The 21,456-nt window shown below is 38.1% G+C and overlaps 1 protein-coding gene across 11 annotated transcripts in view; it reads left to right on the top strand.

Moving 5' to 3' along the window:
- ROBO1 (roundabout guidance receptor 1) overlaps positions 1-21,456 on the top strand; it is a 1,151,573-nt gene that overhangs the window by 1,076,777 nt on the left and 53,340 nt on the right. For all 11 annotated transcript variants that reach the window (XM_021932690.2, XM_021932676.2, XM_021932679.2 and 8 more), the window contains 9 exons: positions 267-472; positions 1,994-2,075; positions 2,258-2,426; positions 2,511-2,677; positions 8,807-8,928; positions 9,728-9,959; positions 11,498-11,619; positions 13,963-14,134; positions 19,256-19,453. In XM_021932690.2, coding sequence (XP_021788382.1) covers positions 267-472; positions 1,994-2,075; positions 2,258-2,426; positions 2,511-2,677; positions 8,807-8,928; positions 9,728-9,959; positions 11,498-11,619; positions 13,963-14,134; positions 19,256-19,453 — 1,470 coding nt within the window. The remainder of the gene's footprint in view (positions 1-266; positions 473-1,993; positions 2,076-2,257; positions 2,427-2,510; positions 2,678-8,806; positions 8,929-9,727; positions 9,960-11,497; positions 11,620-13,962; positions 14,135-19,255; positions 19,454-21,456) is intronic.

The following is a 21,456-nucleotide window of genomic DNA, read 5'->3' as shown; positions in this document are numbered from 1 at the left end:
TTCCAGAGTTCTTTAAATAGGCCTCTTGACAGTGCAGCCAGCTCAGTGAGTGGTTGGTCATTCGAACGTAGCACATTGTATCTCCTTTTAATATTCTGAATCAGTGCATCCTATAAATGCATTTTGAATAATGCATGTCTCCTACTTTAATTACTTGTTTAATTATCTTTAGTTTGTTTCAAAGCCTAGAGCAACTGCTGTTGCTTGGATGATTAGAAAATTGCTTCCAGTTGCAGAAATCTATTTCCTGTTGTTTCTTCTGGCAGTGATTGCAGATCGGCCTCCCCCGGTTATTCGACAAGGTCCCGTGAATCAGACTGTAGCTGTGGATGGCACTTTAGTCCTCAGCTGTGTGGCCACAGGCAGTCCAGTGCCCACAGTTCTGTGGAGAAAGGATGGGGTCCTCGTTTCAACCCAAGACTCTCGAATCAAACAGTTGGAGAATGGAGTGCTGCAGATCCGATATGCTAAGGTACCTTGGAATGGCACCTGGGGTTTCTTGTTTTGTTTCACTTTGTTTCTGCCTCCAACAACTGGCATTGAAATTTCAAACTTTGCAGTTAATGAAATGTTAAATGAAGAGTAGTAATATATTTTTAATTTGATGTTTTATTTTTTTCAGATATTTCATTGTATATGTTTGAGATGATTTAACTCATAATTTAGTCCATGGCAGGTAATTTAAGGTTATATGGAGGAGAAGGAAAAAAAGGATTTCTGAGAACCTACCGAGGAAACTAGATGAGGGTTTGTGAGAGAATAAATGTCTTCAAAGTAGTGGTATGATGTAGTCCTTCCATAAGGCATCTTTTAAGATATTTACCTGTATCATTTTATGTGCAATATACTTCGAAAGTTGTTCTATTGTAAGTATTTGTTTCATCATTTTGCAATGACAAAACTGTATATGCAAACAAAAGCCATAAAGCAATGTACACACCGAGTGTACAATTCAAATCAGAAAGCTAAATGATGGAAAACCCACAGGTTTGTAGGAACCATTTAAGGATTTACTTTCACAGGGCATCACATCCCATGCCTGCTCTTTCAGGACTTTATTGTTTTGATTTTTCTTCTTTTTTTAGGTCAAGATCAGACCAGCTCCTGAGGCATATGAAAGAATGGTCCTGACAGCAATAAACATAACTTTCTGTTGCTTGATTTCCTAGTGTGGGTGGTTCCTTTGGAGCACGGGATCAGCATCACAGTTCACTTTAAGTGCCACAGCAGTTAATATGTTGTGCTACTTTGTGACCTGGTTATTGCAATTGCCAGAGCAAGATGACAACATTCTTTCTTTATCAGATGTTACTTGAAGACAGTTATTAGCTTGAGCAGAAGTAGATGGGTTTATTCTGCTGCTGCTGATTTCAGAGTTGAACGTGTGGCCTGTTTGCTCTCTGTCAGTCAGTTTTTAAAGAGGAACAAGAGTGTTCATTCCAGCTCGAGTCTGGCTTTGTACTTCTTAAACTGCCTTAAGTTCCAGGTTTGAAAACCCGGGAAAGTCAGTGTTTTAAGAAAAAATTCTGTGATTCCCATCCTTTTTCTGTTGATCTCATATATCCATATAGGTATAACTGATAAAATATAAAGGCAAGAATAGCCATTGGTTAAGCTTTATCAGCCTTATTATATGACTTACTAAACATAAAGATATATTTTAGCAATAAATATTAATGCTTTGAATTTGAAGAGTTATATGCCTTACCTTAGGAATTATTGTCCCTGAGACTGATGATAATATATGCTAATACAATTAAATATTTCTTATTCTACCATTAGAACAATCATATAAAAATCTCTTGTTTTCTATATTGATGTAATATTTTCCCTCACATTCAATAAAAATATATTCAGTTAAGGGGAAGTTTCTGGTTAGTGAATTTTAATGCAGTTATCCATATTCATGGATCATATACAAACCTGTAATTGCGTTTTCAGCCCAGTGACTTCTTGATTTTTCCAAATATTTATTTTTTGTCTGCCTTCTCAGCTAGGTGATACTGGTCGGTACACCTGCATTGCATCAACCCCCAGTGGTGAAGCAACATGGAGTGCCTACATTGAAGTCCAAGGTAAATTAAATGGTATATTTCCCTTAAAGTAATGCTTAAAATGCAGTTATTTACTTACTGGGATATTAATGAAGTAAATGTCCTGTTCCCTGAGTAGGTGTATGAATATGTTATCTGCATTTATATGCTTACCTGTGTATGTGTAAACATCTTTTATTTTGGCCTTTTTTCCCACTTTTTAGAATTTGGAGTTCCAGTTCAGCCTCCAAGACCCACTGACCCAAATTTAATCCCTAGTGCCCCATCAAAACCCGAAGTTACAGATGTCAGCAGAAATACAGTAACATTATCATGGCAACCAAATCTGAATTCAGGAGCAACTCCAACATCTTATATTATAGAAGCCTTCAGGTAGAGTGAAGGAGATGCTTCCTAGTTGTTCTTTTTTGATTCGCCATTAAATACGCATGTTCTAACCTGTGTTTCTGTCCTTAGCCATGCATCTGGTAGCAGCTGGCAGACCGTAGCAGAGAATGTGAAAACAGAAACATTTGCCATTAAAGGACTCAAACCTAATGCAATTTACCTTTTCCTTGTGAGGGCAGCTAATGCATATGGAATTAGTGATCCAAGTCAAATATCAGATCCAGTGAAAACACAAGGTAAATATTGATTTACTTAACCCTGTGACACCTACTTATCCTTAGATGTTATAATTGCACAAATGACTTGTGTTACATGCTACAATTGTACATTTACAGTCTGCTGTTCAGGTTGCCCAAGTTGCTTAATTAATTTTTAATATGCAAACACAGTGTCTACAAACTTTATTATTTTCTGGACTAAGCATACAAACATAAGATGGATAAACAAAGAGAACTGTTTCTCATAAAATTACAAACATACCAGGACAAAAGTATGATGTGAGGAGATGGAAAGTACAATGATGGTAACCAGAGACTGGGAAGGGTAGTAGGGTGGCTGTGGGGAGAGAGGATGGTTAATGGGTACAAAAAAAAATAGTTAGATAGAATGAATAAGATCTAGTATTAGATAGCAATAGGGTGACTATAGTCAACAATAATTTATTGAACACTTTTAAATAACTAAAGTATAATTGGAATGTTTGTAACACAAAAAAAGGATAAATGATTGAGGTGATGGATAGCCCATTTACCCTCATGTGATTATTATGCATTATATGCCTATATCAAAATTTCTCATGTACCCATAAATATATACACCTGTTAGGACCCATAAATTTAAAAATACGTGAATATTTGTGTATTCCATTCAATTTCCTGAATTTTAAATATAGTAACATATAGGTGTACAATCTTAATCATATTATAATTGTATTTAAAATTAACTGAATTTTATTTATATATAAGTTCAGTACTTACAACCTTCTGGATGAATTTTTACATTACAATCCTAATCAGATAATACTCTCTTGAGATCACATGAATGTAGGAGATATCTGGAAACTTGTTATTAATTCCTCTGTCCAGTTAAACTCCAACAAGCATGGAGAAAATACTTTAGGTCTTTATTTTGTTTGGCCTGTCTTTATTGTCAGTTATATATGAGCCATGATATAAGAAACTTTTAAATGAAAAACACCTACGTTTTGGTCAAAGCTGGGTTCGCAAAACAGATAAAAGAAAAACGGACATGTTTAAAACTACTTCTAGAACATTTAAAACTGGAAATTTTGTTCCTTTGGACCAAATTTTGGGTATTCTGCATTTTATCTTTTGTGAACAGAAATTACTTTTAGCTTTTAACAGACGGATTATTTTCATCTCTCCACACTCTTGCTCATCCTATTATTTTAGTGCTCTAATAGGAGTAAAATTAATATACTGGAAAAAAAAGAGATGAATTTGAATCATCCTTGACCTTTTATTTTTGGGGAAAAAAAGACACATGTCATTGTAAATAAAATGTGCTTGTTTTTATATTAGTAAAGAAAGGTAATTTTAGAGGGGAATGATTCGAAGTATAAAATTATTTTCTCAACATACAGAGGGATAGTGTTTCTATCTTAAGGAAACAAAGGAAAAAAGAAAAAAAATAGACTTGGTTATTTTAATAGAAACAAGTTATACACCAGATGACTGAGACTTACACTCCTTTGTTGCTGGTTTGGGAGAGGGGCTGCCAGCCATGTTGCTGTTTTGTTACTTCAAGTATGTACATAAACAGTCTTTTTGGAAGCACTTCTTGTTTCAGAATTTGCAGAAAAAGCACACCAAGTTGTAGAACATGCCCACATGTGTCTCTTGTGTGACTGTAACACACCCATAGCTCATATTTGCTATTATGAATCACCTTTCCAGGAGCCTTTAGGTAGTCTGAGGTTTTTGATATTAGATACACATTTGTAAGGAATGTAGACCCAATGACAGCTGTAAAATGAATTTAAACGTTTGTCCCCAGTACAATGGTCTCCAGCCAGTAGACTGTAACTGAAGGTTTTTGGCGACTGCAGCTTAACTCTGTTTTGTCCTGTACTCACATGCATGATTCCGTAATATGTAGCCTCATTTGTAAGTGAGGAGTGAGTTAGCATTCTGTCTGAACATTCATTTAGTCTTTTTCACATTTCTGTCAATTGGCCTTTGTATATGCATAGATAGTGGAACAATGTGTATAGTCTGTTCTCACGCTGCTAATAAAGAACTGCCCCGAGACTGGACAGTTTATAAAGTTAAGAGGTTTAATTGACTCGCACTTCAGCATGGCTGGGGAGGCCTCAGAAAACTGACAATCAGGGCAGAAGGGGAAAGTAACACGTCCCGCTTCGCATGGTGGCAGCGAGAAGTGCCGAGCAAAAGTGAGCAGAGCCCCTTATAAAACCATCAGATCTCATGAGAACTCACTCATTATCATGAGAACAGCAGCATGGCGGTGACTACTCCATGATTTAATTACCTCCTACCGAGTCCCTCCTGTGACACGTGGGGATTATGAGAACTACAGTTCAAGATGAGATTTGGGTGGGGACACAGCCAAGCCATAGCGATCCAAGTATAATGCATCCTTGTCAACTGGAAGACTGGAAACGTAGAGAAACAGGCGTACAATTGTGAAATCAAACACATGTTTTTAATTTCAGCTCCTCAGTCTACTAGCTGCGTGGCCTTGAGCAAGTTAGTCAACCCTTGTGAGTTTCCTCATCTTTAAAATGGGGCTGCACATACCCATTCCGCAGGATTGGACAAGGAATAAATTAACTAATCAATATATAAGTACATAAGATGCAGATTTGTGTTTTATTTTCCATAAAATCGGTTATTGGACTTGTATGTCTTTTAGTGTCAGGACTAAAAGGAAGTTCATAAAATTTGAGGGTATCATAAAACTGAGAAAGACAACTAGTATGCCAAATGAGAGAATCAGAATTAAATATAGCTCGACAGATTGGACTGATGGGAGAGTGCTCACTATTAAAGTTAATAGAGCAAATTAAAAAGTTGGGTACTTGAACTTGGGTTTAAAAAATTACCTGTAAAAGGATAGACTAAAGACAGCAGGCTTGCGGGAGGTATATGCGTGCGTGTCGGGGCTCTCAGAATGGTCCGACTTTAAATTAAACACCCGTCTGAACCTACTGAGGGATGTAGTTGCCAAGAGAGCAAATGTAGTCTTAGCTGGCACTAGAATTATGCCTGGATCAAGTAATTTTTCTCTCTTTACTTAGAACTATTCCGTTCATGAACGGAGTAATGTGTTTGTTCTGGACACTACATTTTCAGATGGACTTTTAAGAGGAGGACAATAAGGATAGGCGATGAGGCTGCACGAAAGGCTGAAAATCACATCATATGAAAAGACATTCAAGGATCTGGGCATGGTTAGGCCAGAAAGTAATAACATCAGAGCAGACATGACATCTTTTCCTTAACTTTTTAAGGAACTGCCGTATGGAAGAGTCATGCTTTTTCTAGCTTGAGGCAACAGCAAAGGGCCCATGAGAAGTAAAATTGAGGCACGTATCTTACCTATTCTTGGACCTCATTTGAGGCTGTAAGCCCAGGATTATAACCGTAATAAGAACCTGGGGAGTAACCTGCAAAAAAAATTTCACTGGAGGGAACAGAACGCATACACAGTAAGGAGAAAAATGAGGGGTGAGGAAATTCAAGAAGGACTTGTTGGAAAGTGATTCCTAAAGGAGCAGGCATAATTTCTCTAACCATTTCTGGAATATAGTTGCAAAAGAATCTTCCCCAAGTGTAGATACATATGAATGAGCTGGAGTCAAAAGCTAAAGGTGCACAGATACAGGGCACAGGTTCCCTGTACAGGAATCAGGTAGACCTATGTCATGGTTGGAGTCAGAGCCTTGCTATGTGATGATCAACGTGTGCTTTCCCAAAGACAAGATGTGATGATGCAAGGAAGATGGGATGAGCACCTGGCAGGTGGGGGTGGTGGTCATCATCGCTGAGATGCGGCTGTTGTTGTCGTTGTTCGTTGCTATGATTCTTCACCCACGTGTCCTGTCTGCGCATCATTCTTGGACCCTAGGATGTACAGATACACAGAACATATATATCATACCTAAGGTGATACCAGTTATCATCAGTGAGTGGGGCCTGGATAGTCTCCCCTTGGAGGTTGTGTATGTGAAGTTTTCACGTTGGGGGAAACAGTTGGCTGGAGCAGTTAGGTTTTCCTTAAGTCAATTGTGAATATTGGGAAAGACCTTTTACATTGTCATACATTTCTTTCAGGAGGTAGAGAACAAAAACAGTAAGAGGATCAATTTGTAAACTTCTCAAAATTATTTTATGAGGCGTCACTTTCCCTTTTTCTCTCCGATGTGAACGTTTCTATTATGATATTATAGACTCCTGTTGCTGTCATGGGTACTAGGTGGGAGAATCTAGCAATTTCCATGAAGGAACTGACTGGTGGGTTTATCTCCTATTAGAGGAATTCGGGATTGGGATGCAGACCATGGCAGTTACAGATAAAATGGTTATTTCTGTATTTGAGGAGACTTTCTGAAAGGGAGATGATTTTGTGAGGATGAGAGCTTACGTATGAGGGAGATATTTGGAAGCTGACATGATGTGTGTGTTTTCCACATGTGAATACATTTTAATTGAACCTATGTTTATTAAGCAACACTTATGTATATGGCACTATGCTATGTACCATGGGTCCACAACCCTGCTCTCAGGAAAAGCACTTTTTATGTCTAATACAAGACAGCTTTTACCACAGCCCTCAGGATTAGCTGCCTTTGATATCACCATTTGAAACACAAGGAAACTGGGGAATAATGAGGTTAAGAAATTGTTCCAATGTTATGCGGTTTATAAGTTGCTGAGGTGGTGTGCAAACCCAAGTCTGTTTTATTCCAAGTATTTCAGTCTTATCTTAGAAATGGATGGCAGTTTAAGTCATAGGAGCAAATGATACCAGTGGATAAGGAAGAGATGGAAAGCTGATGGTCAAGTGTTTACTACATAGAGGCTGTGATAATAGTTATCCTGAGGGCAGATCCTAGCCAAAAATATTGGTAAAGTAAGATGAAGTACAGAATTATCCCAGTTCTTTTTTTTTTTTTTTCATCTTATTTATCAGCTTAATTTCTAGGTTAAGTATAAAAACAACCAAACACTGTGTAAGAGTGTTTGATGTCCATCTTGGTGTCATTTCCTCCACTTGCCTGGCTTCCCTGGACTTCATCCGAGATACTTAGCAGTCTTATTCTTAGTATTCCTGCTTTTGCTTTCTACCCAAGATCAATTCTTTGAAGGTATTTAATGATTCAGTAAACTAAAATTCTCATTTTAATTTTTTTATATAATGTGGAATAATCTGGAATGTAGGTGCCCACATGCAATACTTTGAGAAAGAGAATTCTGAAGTCCAAAAAACATTTTCTTCACTTCCTCCCAAGTATTCCCTGTTACTGTTATAAACAAAGCAAAACACCTGTTTAGAAAACCGCTTCAGAAATGGGCAAATGTTTTTTGAGTGTAGACTTTAAGAAGCTTATTAAAAAAATTAGCGTTAGTAGCCATTTCATTCTTACTGTGTTCTTAGTTTCCTTTCTAAAATTTGGGGGCTGCTGTGATTAAGAACTCTTTATTAAACCTTCTTTACGATGACAATAACTAAACTAAATCATCATCAATTACATAAATGTTAAGTACTTTTTTCTCATGAATCTAATCAGATTGATTTTATTTTACTTCCTTGGTGGCATCTGTATCACCTCCATTGTAGCCACTGATATACCATATACCTTATATGAGAAAATATCCAAGTTCATCTTAATGATGTAAAGTATCTGACTTCTTTCTGTTCTTGGTTTTCACTAACCATATCTCCTTTCTTTTCATTGCTTAGCCACTCTGCTGCAATTGCAGTCTCTTTTCTGTCTTGTATAGTTAGGACCACTACAGGTTTTCATAAACTCAGAGGGCGTTGCACTAGTGCCCTCATTTTCATCAGGAAAGTGATCATGGCATGGTAGGAGGAGCCACTCAATGTTGCTATTTGCCATTGTTGTCTTTGCTTCCTGCTCTTTTTGACTTTCTATAATACGTGTCCTCTGCATTCTCTCTCTCTATGTCTATCCCCTCTTACTTTCCTGATCCTAATAAAAAGGTTAAATTATTATTATTATTATTATTTTCTGAATCACAGCCTGGCCTGTATTCTACTTAACTGAGAGTTGCTATGAATGAAAAGTTTGTTTTACCATGCTTTCATTCAGTTCAGTAGCATTGTGTAGAAACTGACACAGTTTTCTTGAATTGTTGTAGATGTTCCACCAACAAGTCAGGGGGTGGACCACAAGCAGGTCCAGAGAGAGCTGGGGAATGTTGTTCTGCACCTCCACAACCCTACCATCCTTTCTTCCTCTTCCATCGAAGTGCACTGGACAGTGAGTTGTTACAATATTTGATCTCAGTTTTCCTAAGCGTCTGGGAGATCATTATAATGCATATAAAATGTAACTATCTGTTGCCTACTTGTACATTAATGATAACTTTACAGTGTAAGCCCTGTTTATTACAGTGCTTATTAGTTGGGCTTTAAACAGAAAAATGTTGCATCTTGAGCCTATTTTTTTCTTATTGTGCTGCAGTAGTGAACTTGACCTGTCTCAGGAAAGAAACAGATAGTATTAACTATGATATGTAACTTGTGATAGGATCATTATTACATGAATCTTTTAAACTGGGAGATATTTCCAAGTAGTGTTAAGTAGGCTTTTAAAATCAGAGAGTCATCAAACATTTTAGCTTCTCATCCCCTTGGCCCAGGCATGTCTTACATGCAATGTCAGAGCTGCCATCAGGCCTCACATTTCTGCATGAAGCATAGAAGTTAATGCCACAGAAATTTGTATCACCTTACAAAAGATAGTGGATTTTTTTTTCAGTATTCTACTTACTTGAATGTTTTAGCTGAAGATTTACAAAAGATAGTGGATTTTTTTCAGTATTCTACTTACTTGAATGTTTTAGCTGAAGATTCTTTTGGATTTTCTATGAGCACACTCATGTTGTCCACATTCCAATGAGTATTTTTTCCTTTCTAATTCTTACACATTTCTTGTGTAAGAATGTGGGATGAAGCCAGACAGAATTTTGTGCATTTTATAACATTTAATTTTTATTGTTTTCTAATGAACCAGTAAAATAGTATGAATAATTACATTTTACTTGTCTTTTTAATAGGTAGATCAACAGTCTCAGTATATACAAGGATATAAAATTCTCTATCGGCCGTCTGGAGCCAACCACGGAGAATCAGACTGGTTAGTTTTTGAAGTGAGGACCCCAACCAAAAACAGTGTGGTTATCCCTGATCTCAGAAAGGGAGTCAACTATGAAATTAAGGCTCGCCCTTTTTTTAATGAATTTCAAGGAGCAGATAGTGAAATCAAGTTTGCCAAGACCCTGGAAGAAGGCAAGTATGATGAAGCGTATGATTTGCATGCAGTGCAGTATATTTGTTAGGATTGTACTGGCTTAATTTAAATTGTTAGAATGTTAAGAGTGGCATTAATTATTAACTTTCTTGATATTGAACATACATTTTGCTGACAGTATTTGTTTATTTAGAAAACTAGAAAAGCAAAATGCTATAATAGTTGACTTGCTTCAATAGTGGCCTACCTACAAATGTGCAAATGTGAACATTATATTACTTAAGGATATACAGAAATTTAATTATTCAGAACTAAAATTCACATTTAAAAATGAAATTGTTTTCCATTTGGTTTATTTTACATTCAGCATTTTCTATTTGTTTGTTTTGATCCATGATTGGAGTAATGTGTTGATTTGCCCAGGACTTTCTGGGATTAACATTTTTTTGTTTGTTTGTTTTTGTTTTTGAGACGGAGTCTCGCTCTGTGGCCCAGGCTGGAGTGAGCGGCGCCATCTTGGCTCCCTGCAAGCTCCGCCCCCCGGGTTCCCGCCATTCTCCTGCCTCCGCCTCCCGAGGAGCTGGGACCACAGGCGCCGCCACCGCGCCCGGCTAGTTTTTTGTATTTTTAGTAGAGACGGGGTTTCACCGTGTTAGCCAGGATGGTCTCCATCTCCTGACCTCGTGATCCGCCCACCTCGGCCTCCCCAAGTGCTGGGATTACAGGCGTGAGCCACTGCGCCCGGCCGGGATTAACATTTTCTTCCTAAATCTCATCTCTCTTAAAACACCTCAGTTCTAGACAAACCACTATAGCTGACCACCCTAGTCCTAGAAATTAAACAATATTTACATAAAGGTAAAAGATTACATTAAATTACAGCACGATGTTTCCCAACATGTCTTTGTCACTTTGGCTGTATAAATAATTATGATGAATGATTAACATTCATTTTCATACTTTTGAACATTTTGAGGGAGAACAGGAGACTAGAGTTACAGGGTGGAGGAAATAGGAATTGTCCTGGGATGTTTGGTGGAAACAAGGTGTTTAACTTTGGTTATGGAAAATTCACAGTGGCAGTTAATTAGCATTGAGTGAGGAACAACTTAGGTACTTTGGGACTATTCAGACTTGGATGAAATACATCTTTAAAACATATGCAGCGGGGCACAGTGGCTCACGCCTGTAATCCAAGCACTTTGGGAGGCTGAGGCGGTGGATTTGGGAGGCTGAAGTCAGGAGTTGGAGACCAGCCTGGCCAAAGTGGTGAAACCCCGTCTCTATTAAAAATACAAAAATCAGCGGGGCGTGGTGGCGGCGCCTGTAATCCCAGCTACTCAGGGGGCTGAGGCAGGAGAATCGCTTGAACCCGGGAGCGGGAGGTTGCAGTGAGCCGAGATCATGTCACTGTACTACATACAGCCTGGACAACAGGGGGAGACTCCGTCTCAAAAAAAAAAAAAGCATATGTTGATATAATATTAAATATTTATCATTGGTTTTGATATTAATAACCTGCTTTCAGTGTTCTCTAGCACATTGTAATAACCTACCTTTTAAAACAATGTAATAGCACCCAGTGCCCCACCCCAAGGTGTAACTGTATCGAAGAATGATGGAAACGGAACTGCAATTCTGGTTAGTTGGCAGCCACCTCCAGAGGACACCCAGAATGGAATGGTCCAAGAGTATAAGGTATGAGAAGAATGTATGTGCACGAATGTCCTGATGGACAGCCCCCGCCATTCACAAAGAAAAAGCTGGTATTTGTTTGTGGATATTTGGCGCCATCTGCTGGTCCCAATAGCAACATGTAAATTATTTTTAAAACGCTTTGTTGTTTATTCAGTGATTTTGAAATTCTGATTCAGTTGGTCTGACAGGGGCCCTTGGACATATATTTCGGTGAATCTTTTGGCGATTCTGATGTGCGTTGTTAGTTAAGGCCCAAATAAGACTGTACATGTTCTTCTGAGTAGCAAATTAATCTGTACAGTAACCAAGTATCCTGAGCCGAATTTTATTTTATTTTCAAAATAGTTTTAAAAACAAATTGAGAAACCTCTTTATATTAACAGCGTGGTTTTTAAAGTATTTAAAAGACTGCCATAAGTGCACTGTGGATGTTTTAATATGTTTCAAATAAGATTTTCTAGCGTAATTGAGGCATTAAAAGTCTCTGTACTTTTAAGTGTTTTCTTAAGAGTTTCAAGGCTGTCTCCATACTGAGGATTGACAGGATACTATGTGTTAGTCTAGGAAAATAGAATATTATAGAAGATTTTTAAGGATTTAAAATGAGATGATGTCTCAGCTCTCAAGGTAAACTGTGGAATGTAGGCATTTTCACCTAAGAGTCAAAACTCATTTCTCTCCTGAAGAAATGCAAAAGGGTGGATTTCACTTAACTTCACGGTCAATTTAAAATAATAAAATGCCTTGCTGAACCTGATTGACTGGTACAAAATCAGTTTGTGGCTTTGGTTCAGCTGTATAATGTAATTGGGGTTTTAAAAAAAATCACAAAAGAGTCTTTATTTCCAAATGGTCAGCTCCTCGTATAGGGTCTGACCATTTCTTGGTATTATGTATTGAAACTGTATTAAAATAATACTAACTTTCAAAGAAAAAAGTAAAAGGATAAATGATGGAGGAGACTCTCATACTTAGATTTCTTTTAAATCTCACTTCCTATTATAGTTTAGACAATTGTGTACTTAAAGTTAATGGTATATATTGCTTGAGGACATCATAAAGAATTCAGAGCATGTCAGTTGGGCGTGGTGGCTCACCCCTGTAATCCCAGCACTTTGAGAGGCCAGCCTGGCCAACATGGTGAAACCCCATCTCTACTAAATATACAAAAATTAGCTGGGTGTGGTGGTGCACACCTTTAATCCCAGCTACTCAGGAGGCTGAGGCAGGAGGATCACTGGAACCCAGGAGGTGGAAGCTGCACTAAGCCAAGATGGCAGCACTACACTGCAGCCTGGGCGACAGAGCAAGACTCCATCTCAAATAATAATAGTAATAATGTGCATGTTTTTCTATAGATCATTTTCTTACGGAAACTGAGTTTGAACATTGTCATGCACCATATCCAAGTTCTTACACATCGCAGAAAATCACTTGGTGATGAATCTTTTAGTGAAATTTAAAACAAGGATTGTAGTATAGTTTGAAAATCTCAATTTCTTGAGAATAGTTTTGGATCACAAATATTATTAGCCAAGTTAATCAGGTAGCTCTAACTTTCCCATTAGAAGAAAGGTTTTTTCACATCAAATACGTATTGCTATTCTTTATGATCTCGTGGATGCTGTGAAGCACTGATAGTCCCATTTAAATAGACGATCGGAGGGCGAATTTTCCCTCACCAACAATACAGTTCAGTGTACCGGAGGGTGAATAGAATCCTGGGATGAGGCTTACCCCTTGTGTGCAGTTTTGTTTTTAATAATCTTAGTTGTGCAAACTGCTTTAGCGTATTCAGAAGCTCTCCTTCCTTTTCAGTCAGCTACTCTTAGTAAACTGTGATGTGCCAGTGTCAGTGCCAGGCAGATTGATCCCAGAGAACGATTGAAGTAAAGTACGAGACTTGGAGTTTCCTACTCATTTTTGTTTTACAATATCTGGTCATCATGCCTAGAATGCAAATGTTGAATGGTATTCTTCTTGATCTGCGTAGACACAGCTATCTGCGAGCTGCTTATTTATCTGGCAAATAATGTCTTGTTAAGAAATCCTAATGAAGTAGGCTGATGGAAACTTCTACCTTCAAGCACAGATTTGTAGACTTACCTGATACAGCCTTTTAAAAGTATATGAGAAATTAATAAAGACACCTTGAAACGACTTTTAACATTAAATTTGAAGAGAAGATTGTTCATAGAACTAGATTTTAGGGAAAAATGACTTTGGAAACTTCTTATGGTAGCGCATGACCGTTTTGAACTCTGTCTAGGTCTAAAACTGCAATCCTGCGTTGATCTTTGCGTTAATGTAGGTAATTTACAGCTTGACTTTCGCTTCTTACAGGTTTGGTGTCTGGGCAATGAAACTCGATACCACATAAACAAGACAGTGGACGGTTCCACCTTTTCTGTGGTCATTCCCTTTCTCGTTCCTGGAGTTCGATACAGTGTGGCAGTGGCAGCCAGCACTGGGGCTGGGCCCGGGGTGAAGAGTGAGCCTCAGTTCATCCAGCTGGGTGAGTGTCAGTGCGGACCCAGGTTGACAGTCTTTCACTCTACCATGTGGTCCCGCCTTGCTCTTCTGCATTTGGCTGAGCCACCGCCATTGCTAATTTAATAGAATATGGAATATGGCTTAGAGCTACAAAAAGGTGTTAGCTTTACTTAAAATATAGGGGAGAGAGACAGAGAGAGAGAGAGAGAGAGAGAGAGACTAGATGCAGATATATAGACATAGATATCTCAACTAAACTTGAACATATCCAAGCACACATTTTTGATATTTCAAGCAAAAGGCTGTCCATATTCAATGTTATGCTAATCCTGTCCTAGATAATGTTTTTATCTATTCAACAAATCCTATTAATTGAGCACCAAGGATACCTCCGTGAACATGAAAGACAGTCTGTACCTTCATGGAACTCACAGTTGCTTGGATTTAAAATCAAACAGGCCGGGCGCGGTGGCTCACTCCTGTAATCCCAACACTTTAGGAGGCCAAGGTGGGCAGATCACGAGGTCAGAAAGTCGAGACCATCCTGGCTATCAGGGTGAAACCCCGTCTCTACTAAAAATACAAAAAAAAATAGCCAGGCATGGTGGCGGCGCCTGTAGTCCCAGCTACGCGGGAGGCTGAGGCAGGAGAATGGCGTGAACCCGGGAGGTGGAGCTTGCAGTGAGCTGAGATTGCACCGCTGCACTCCATTCTGGGTGACAGAGTGAGACGCCGTCTCAAAAAAAAAAAAAAAAAAAAAAAAAAATCCAACAAGCAAACTTCTATTTAAAACTTAAACCAGGTATTAGAAGTTTATAGCAATGACCAATTTATATTTACATGTAGTGTCTATTTAAAATTATAATTGCTTATTATAGCAAAAGATAGATTGAGATGACAAGAAGTATTAAAATATGTTTATATGCTGATTGCTTAGAAAGTTAAATACAATTTATGCCTCAAACATAGTTAGATGAATTTAAAAAAAAAAAACATCAAAAGCTTCATTACCACGGTTCACTCTAGGCAATATGGCATGAACATAAAGTACAAATTAGTAAGTGCATGGTAGTAAATTCTAAAACAAACAGCAAAACAATGACAAAATACCATTGTAACTGAAAAGGAAGAAGAAAGGTTCAAATATTTAGAAGCTGTGTTTAAATTATGAATGATGCCAAGAAGGATATAGCACCTTTATGTTTTTGTCTTCCAGATCAGAGGTTAAGCATTAGTAGTATTTTATTACTAGTGAAATATTAGTATATGTTACTAATATTACAATCAGTTGTTCAGTCATCAAAAGGGATCCGATGTATGAAGCTTTGTATTTCACAATTACATACTATTTTTGCATGTGAATAATATTGATTACATCCTGGAGATCATTTCAAAACAAAATTAAGAATCACCTGGTTTTCGTAAACTTCCTTGCTATACATAAAGAACTTCACATTTATTTTGAAGAATATTATTGATGTTCCGTTGTTCAGACAATGCGAGTTGCAGTAATAGATACGTTTGCAGAATTTCTGTCCTGTGATACAATAAATCTACCAAAGTCCACGTGTGGGGTGAGGACTCTGTTCCACACAGACATTGAGGATCACAGGTGGATGAATGTTAGCCTCTTTATCACAGGGCTTCTGAAGTGGACCCGGGGTCTGCAGCAAGGGGAGGAAAGAAACACATCATCTATGGGAGTGTTCAATGGTACAGGTCTAGGCAGGGTGCCCCTCACTCCCCCAGTGTGACTACAAGCAGATGAATGGGGTCACTACAAAACTAAGTCACTGGCCAGGAAGCCTCCTCCCAACAGCTCCATTAGATGAGAGTTCCATTCAAGCTTTTAGGGAAAACGTGCTCTCTCTTTCACAGCCGTAGGCTAAAATTTGATTTTTTGCACTCATGTTACCACTAAAGAACTTATCCATGTAACTCAAAACATCCTGTTCTCCAAAAACTAGTAAAACAAAATATTTTTTAAAACAATAACCAATGATTATATATAGAAATAAAACTTTTAAACAAAAATAGCTCCTGGTTTGTTTGAAGCAGCACAAGAAACTATAACAAAATGAGTTGCTTGATGCATCTGTTGCAAATTTATATAAGATGTGGAGTAAAACAGTTTAGATTGAGCAAATAGTTGATATTCAAATATTTGCCCAATGTTGTTAAATTTCAGTATGAATTTATTAACACTGAAATAAGTTAACATTATGATGACTATATATATTATTGTTGCTTACCTATTTTTATGACTGAAGATTATTTAGTTCTATTTTTTGGAAGATAAATTGGGAAAATGACCATGTATAATTTTATTTATTTAAGATTGAAACCATGGGGGCCAAATTGGTTTCCTTGAAATTATAAATGAGTTCCATTTTTCCATCTCCTAATATAGGCTCAGCTGCAGGGAGACAAAGACTGAGCTAGCGAGTGCCTGTTTTAATTCATTAGTCATACCACACTTGAGTCTGTTAAGTCCATCTGGTTGCTTGCATAGGACCTCTCTTGGATGTTTCCATATTATCTGAGGCTACCCATCTTAACCTTGCACAAATAGCCATGAAATCTATAAACCTAGCAGATACAAAGAAGGTATTAGGAATAAGAAGAATAGGTCTGCTTGGTGAACTTTAAGAGGATGAAGTGCTCTTAGGATAACCAGAGGTAATAAAAGAGTCTGGAACATGAAATAAAACTTTCATTCAACAAACAGAGAAAGGCAGGTAACTGCTTGTGAAAATAGGTTTTTCACCCTCTATAGAATGAGATCTGGAATTCTGTTCAAGAAAAAAGCAAACTGAAAAACCACACACACTCGTACAACATGAGAAGGAATTTAGCCATTTTGCATTGAAAGGGGTGCAGTTTTCCTGAAGGCTGTTTCCTTCATCATTGAACGCTGCTTATTTTTCCTTCCAGTTTTCTTATCAAGATGCAATGCCATTTAATAAGAAAAAAATCCATTGAAAGAAGAATCCATAAAAAAATGTTATTCATGTGTAATGAGTTATACCAATTATCTTTCTGGAAAAAAATGTATTTTGGATTGAAAAATATTTCTCTCTTAAAGCAGATTCTATTAGCAGAATTGCTGTATTTCTTTCTAATTTGGTCTTAAGGTCTCTCTTTGCAGAGTGGCTATAAACTCTAGTCCTGCCCTGACAGGGCTTTGGAGAATTTGGTTGTGGGTGTTCACTTTGTGCCTTTCACAGGATGCTTTTTAATCCTGGCAGACAGCATAACGCCTCAGTGTTCAACACATGACCAGGTGTTCCTCGCACAGGAAACTTGTTTATACCGGCAGATGTCCCTGTGGCTTTCATCTGACCTGTGTCCAGCTTATTCCTGTCAATATGACCCCTCCTAGGAGAGCCTTGACTGGGAGGAAAGTTAAAACCTTCCAGTGTGTTGCTTAGATGAGACTCAGAGGAGGCAACACAACAAAAACACATGCAGTAACTGAAGCAGTTTATTACTCACAGATCCTTGGGACAGAGGGTGTGCCGACAAGGGCCAATGAGGCCACCGGGGCAGTGTGCTCAACCAGCAGGTGGGGGTCCAGAGAGGGGAGACCTAGGCACTGAGGCCTTTTTGCCCTTGCAGGTATGACCCAGGCAGGTTTCCTTTGGGGAGTTCCAACTGGTGGGTTCTTAGAGCAAATGGCACAAGTTCCATGGGGTCACATTCTGTCTGAGAACGGTCACTGTGGCATATCTGCACAGTCCATGAGGGGTGTGGCGTCACTGGGGTGAGTCAAGGAAGTTGTGTCTACATATCCCATAGGGAAGTGGTCACCAAAAGTCAGTCGTGTAAGGCAGATACCTGGATTGACCATGTTGAGGAGCTGGAGGGAAGCAGGGAACTGGAAATTGTCAAGGGTATCAGTGAGACACCTGTGAGAAGGTTAAACTTAGATTCAAAATCAATGCTGAGGCTACATAAAATTTTAAGAACTCTTGACAACAATATGTATCAGAGTCAAATGTTTAATAGTAAGAAAGCACCAATCCTAATGAAACGGGCCAACACCTTCTTGTTTCACCAGATGTGGTGGGGGAAGAACATCAAAATTGCAGACAGAGGTGGGCATTCTGCACAGTGGGCACCCTCAGGGTTGATATCACTCAGTGCCAACAAAATTAGGTATTGCTTTGGTGATACAGCCTCCAGTTCTCTACAGCAACTTTGCAGACCTCTTGTGTGACTGGGTGTTACGGTGGGCTTGAAAAAACTCAGTAGGCTTAAAACATAAATGTAAACTAAGTACATTTTATTAGCCGTATATTCCATCAATTTTTAAATATTGAATCAAAATGGCCAGCAGAAAATATGAGCCCTTTTGACTATTCATAACCCTTGATATTATAATTCTTTTACATAGTTAACATTATTTTGTCTATTGCTCACCGTGATTGTTATTTTAATGGAGAAATTATCCATGGCTCTTCCAATGGTAACATTATGTTAATTTTTCTTTGGGTTTTCCTGATCCTGAATTGTATAGGTCTTTCTGAACTTACGTTAATTAATGTGTTTCTAAGACAATTAAATGTCTTACAATATAGTGTTAGTGTCGGGGGTACATACACACATATAGAGACTTTTCCATATCTAGCTTAGAGAGGAAATAAAATTTTATTTCTTTTTTAAGAACATACTATTTAAGCATGCCTATAGAAGTCTGAGAAAGTTTCTATCTTGTCTGTAAATACTTATTAAATATTCCTTATTTGTACATGTATTATTTGTACGTGTATGAAAGTATTTCATTTTTTTAGTGTTATGTTTTTGTATTTTTCTCAGTTAGTTAGCGCTGTCCTGTGAGACTTAATCTAAGCAGTAACCTGCAGAGCTCTTTGGGTGGGAAAGAGAAGCAGGTGCCATTGCTTTCGTCTTTAAGCATGATTCTATACAGCTGCCTCGCTTGCTTTGCGTTGAAATAAATAAATAGCATTGTGCAATTTTGCTGAAAACAGTATGAACTGTTTTATTTGATGATGGTGAGTGGTGTGAGAGGAAAAACAGAAATCATTATCCAGAAATTAACAAAGCAATGGCAGCCACAAGTGAGTGCGTGCGTTATTGCGTTGAGTCTGAAGCCCACATTAATCGGAAGATGGCTTTTCAGATTCTCACGGAAACCCCGTGTCACCCGAGGACCAAGTCAGCCTGGCTCAGCAGATTTCTGACGTCGTGAAGCAGCCGGCCTTCATAGCAGGGATCGGAGCGGCCTGCTGGATCATCCTCATGGTCTTCAGCATCTGGCTTTATCGGCACCGCAAGAAGAGGAACGGACTGACTAGCACTTACGCGGGTATCAGAAAAGGTATTCGCTTTCCCAAGGTTTTCATGTTTTAATGTTTCTAAAACTCTTGATTTTAATATTTGATTCCAAATGATTCATGATTATGCATATCCTCTAAAAATTTCTTAATATATAAAGATTTTCAAAAGTGCGTTTATGGTGCTGTGGTATCCACATACTAACTTCTCTTACCTAGCAGAACTGCAAATAGAGTTGATTAGTTTCTTAGGGCTCAGTTCCTTTAAAATAGATTTCGCCAAGGTAGGTCTACCTTTGGCTGTTAGACCATTTCCCTTTTCTCTTAGGGAATTAATTTATTGCCTTATGTTCTTGAGGGAAATTTTTAATGTCCTTGTTATTGGAATTATAAACGCAACCTTGAAACAATCTCACGCAGTTTCAGAGGAGACACCATTACCCTCTGTGAAGCAAAATAGAAAATACTGCCATTTGATTATGTATAAAATACTCCTTTCTTGGTGAATATGGAAGGCGTGACTGAGTGATGGACTGTTGCTTACGGAGAGAAGAGGGTTAGTCCATTTTTATTATTGTAAAGTTGCGAAATGGAATATGTGTATGCTGTTACTTAGTGATGGTGATTTTGTTACAAATATGTTTGCAGTTTTAAAAAAGACAGCTTACGTGGCCACTATTAATATTTACAATTTTAAAGATGACCCAAATATGCCAAGATTTTCACAGATACTTTTGCTACTTATCCTTAAACTCCGAAGCCTGCTGATACTTTTGTGTTTTGTATTCTCAAAGGAAATTGTTAACAGTGTCAGACAGACAATGCTCGCTGCCCCTTTGATATCTTCATCAATTCTGAGCCTCAGATCTTGGCTGTAGGTTAGGTTAGATGGTTGTAAGTCGCAGTTTTCAGGGACACCGAGTTTATGTCATTAGTCCAACAAGATCACTTCTAGTACACCATTCTTGCTCTCAGAATTGTACTGACTAAGTGGCAGATTATACAAATGAGAGGGCCCATCCTTCAGTCTCATGCAACAGCTTTCCTTTGCTGCCAAGCAAATTTAAAGAGGATTTCCAATTAAAAAAAAAGTCTTCTACCATCACCAACTTTCCCCCCCAAGTTTCTACATAAGTGAACATTTCTTACACATGTTGGCCAGATTGTTTCCCTGACCAATTACATGACAAAGTCAGAATTTTTCATGTTAGCTAGAACTTGAATGTCCCTACGCATAGATAAAACAGTACGGGACACCCATCTAAAATATTTGTGTTCTCCGTCACAAGGGGACTCAGCAAGAGTCAGCACAAATGCGTCACTAATATATAAAACTAAATCTCCTTGCCACCTGCCTGTGGCTCAGCAGCAGTCTCTTCATGTACATACATTTGCTTTAGCATTATCATCCTTAAATATGTTTTTTTCAGATATGTGTCCTATCTAGGGATGAAGCAGTATGTCAATATTCCCGCCTGTGAAATGGAAAATGAGGGCTTGGAGGTTACTGAAAAGAGAACTGGCGCTCATTTTGTATACAAAGTAGAAGAATGTCAGGCACATGTTACCATATAAAACCTTTGACTAAAAATAATGGTAGACAAGCGGTTTTTTGGGTGTCTTTGTGTGGTGGAGCGGGGAAGGGGTAGGGTGTTAGGGGTAGAAGATGTTTGGAAAGCTGATTTGAATGAGGAAAAGGGTGACTAATTAACATATAGATGTGGAGTCTCTTGAATTCATCATCAAAAGACCTCCATCATCAACTCTGTTTTGCAAATAGCCAGTCGGTGGAATCCTGGGTTTCTTATGAGGTGCCATAGCTACGTGATGATACTAATTTAATGCTGTACGTTGTCTTGAACTCTAGAAATGTGACATGCAGCTCTCCTTCCTACTGAAATGTTTCTCTTTCTTTACTAACGTACTTTGAGCATGCCGAGAAATGCCTGTGTCCTCTTTGTGCAAAAGCCATTAAACTAATACCATTGTCCTTTCAACTTAGCTTGTGTTTAAGCAGAAATCATAGAACATAATTACAAATGTAATT

This window comes from Papio anubis, chromosome 2 (genome assembly GCF_008728515.1).
Source record: "Papio anubis isolate 15944 chromosome 2, Panubis1.0, whole genome shotgun sequence".
NCBI classification, from domain to species: Eukaryota; Metazoa; Chordata; class Mammalia; order Primates; family Cercopithecidae; genus Papio; species Papio anubis.
Note: the sequence above shows the minus strand (reverse complement) of the source record. Positions and strands in the feature narration are given on the sequence as shown.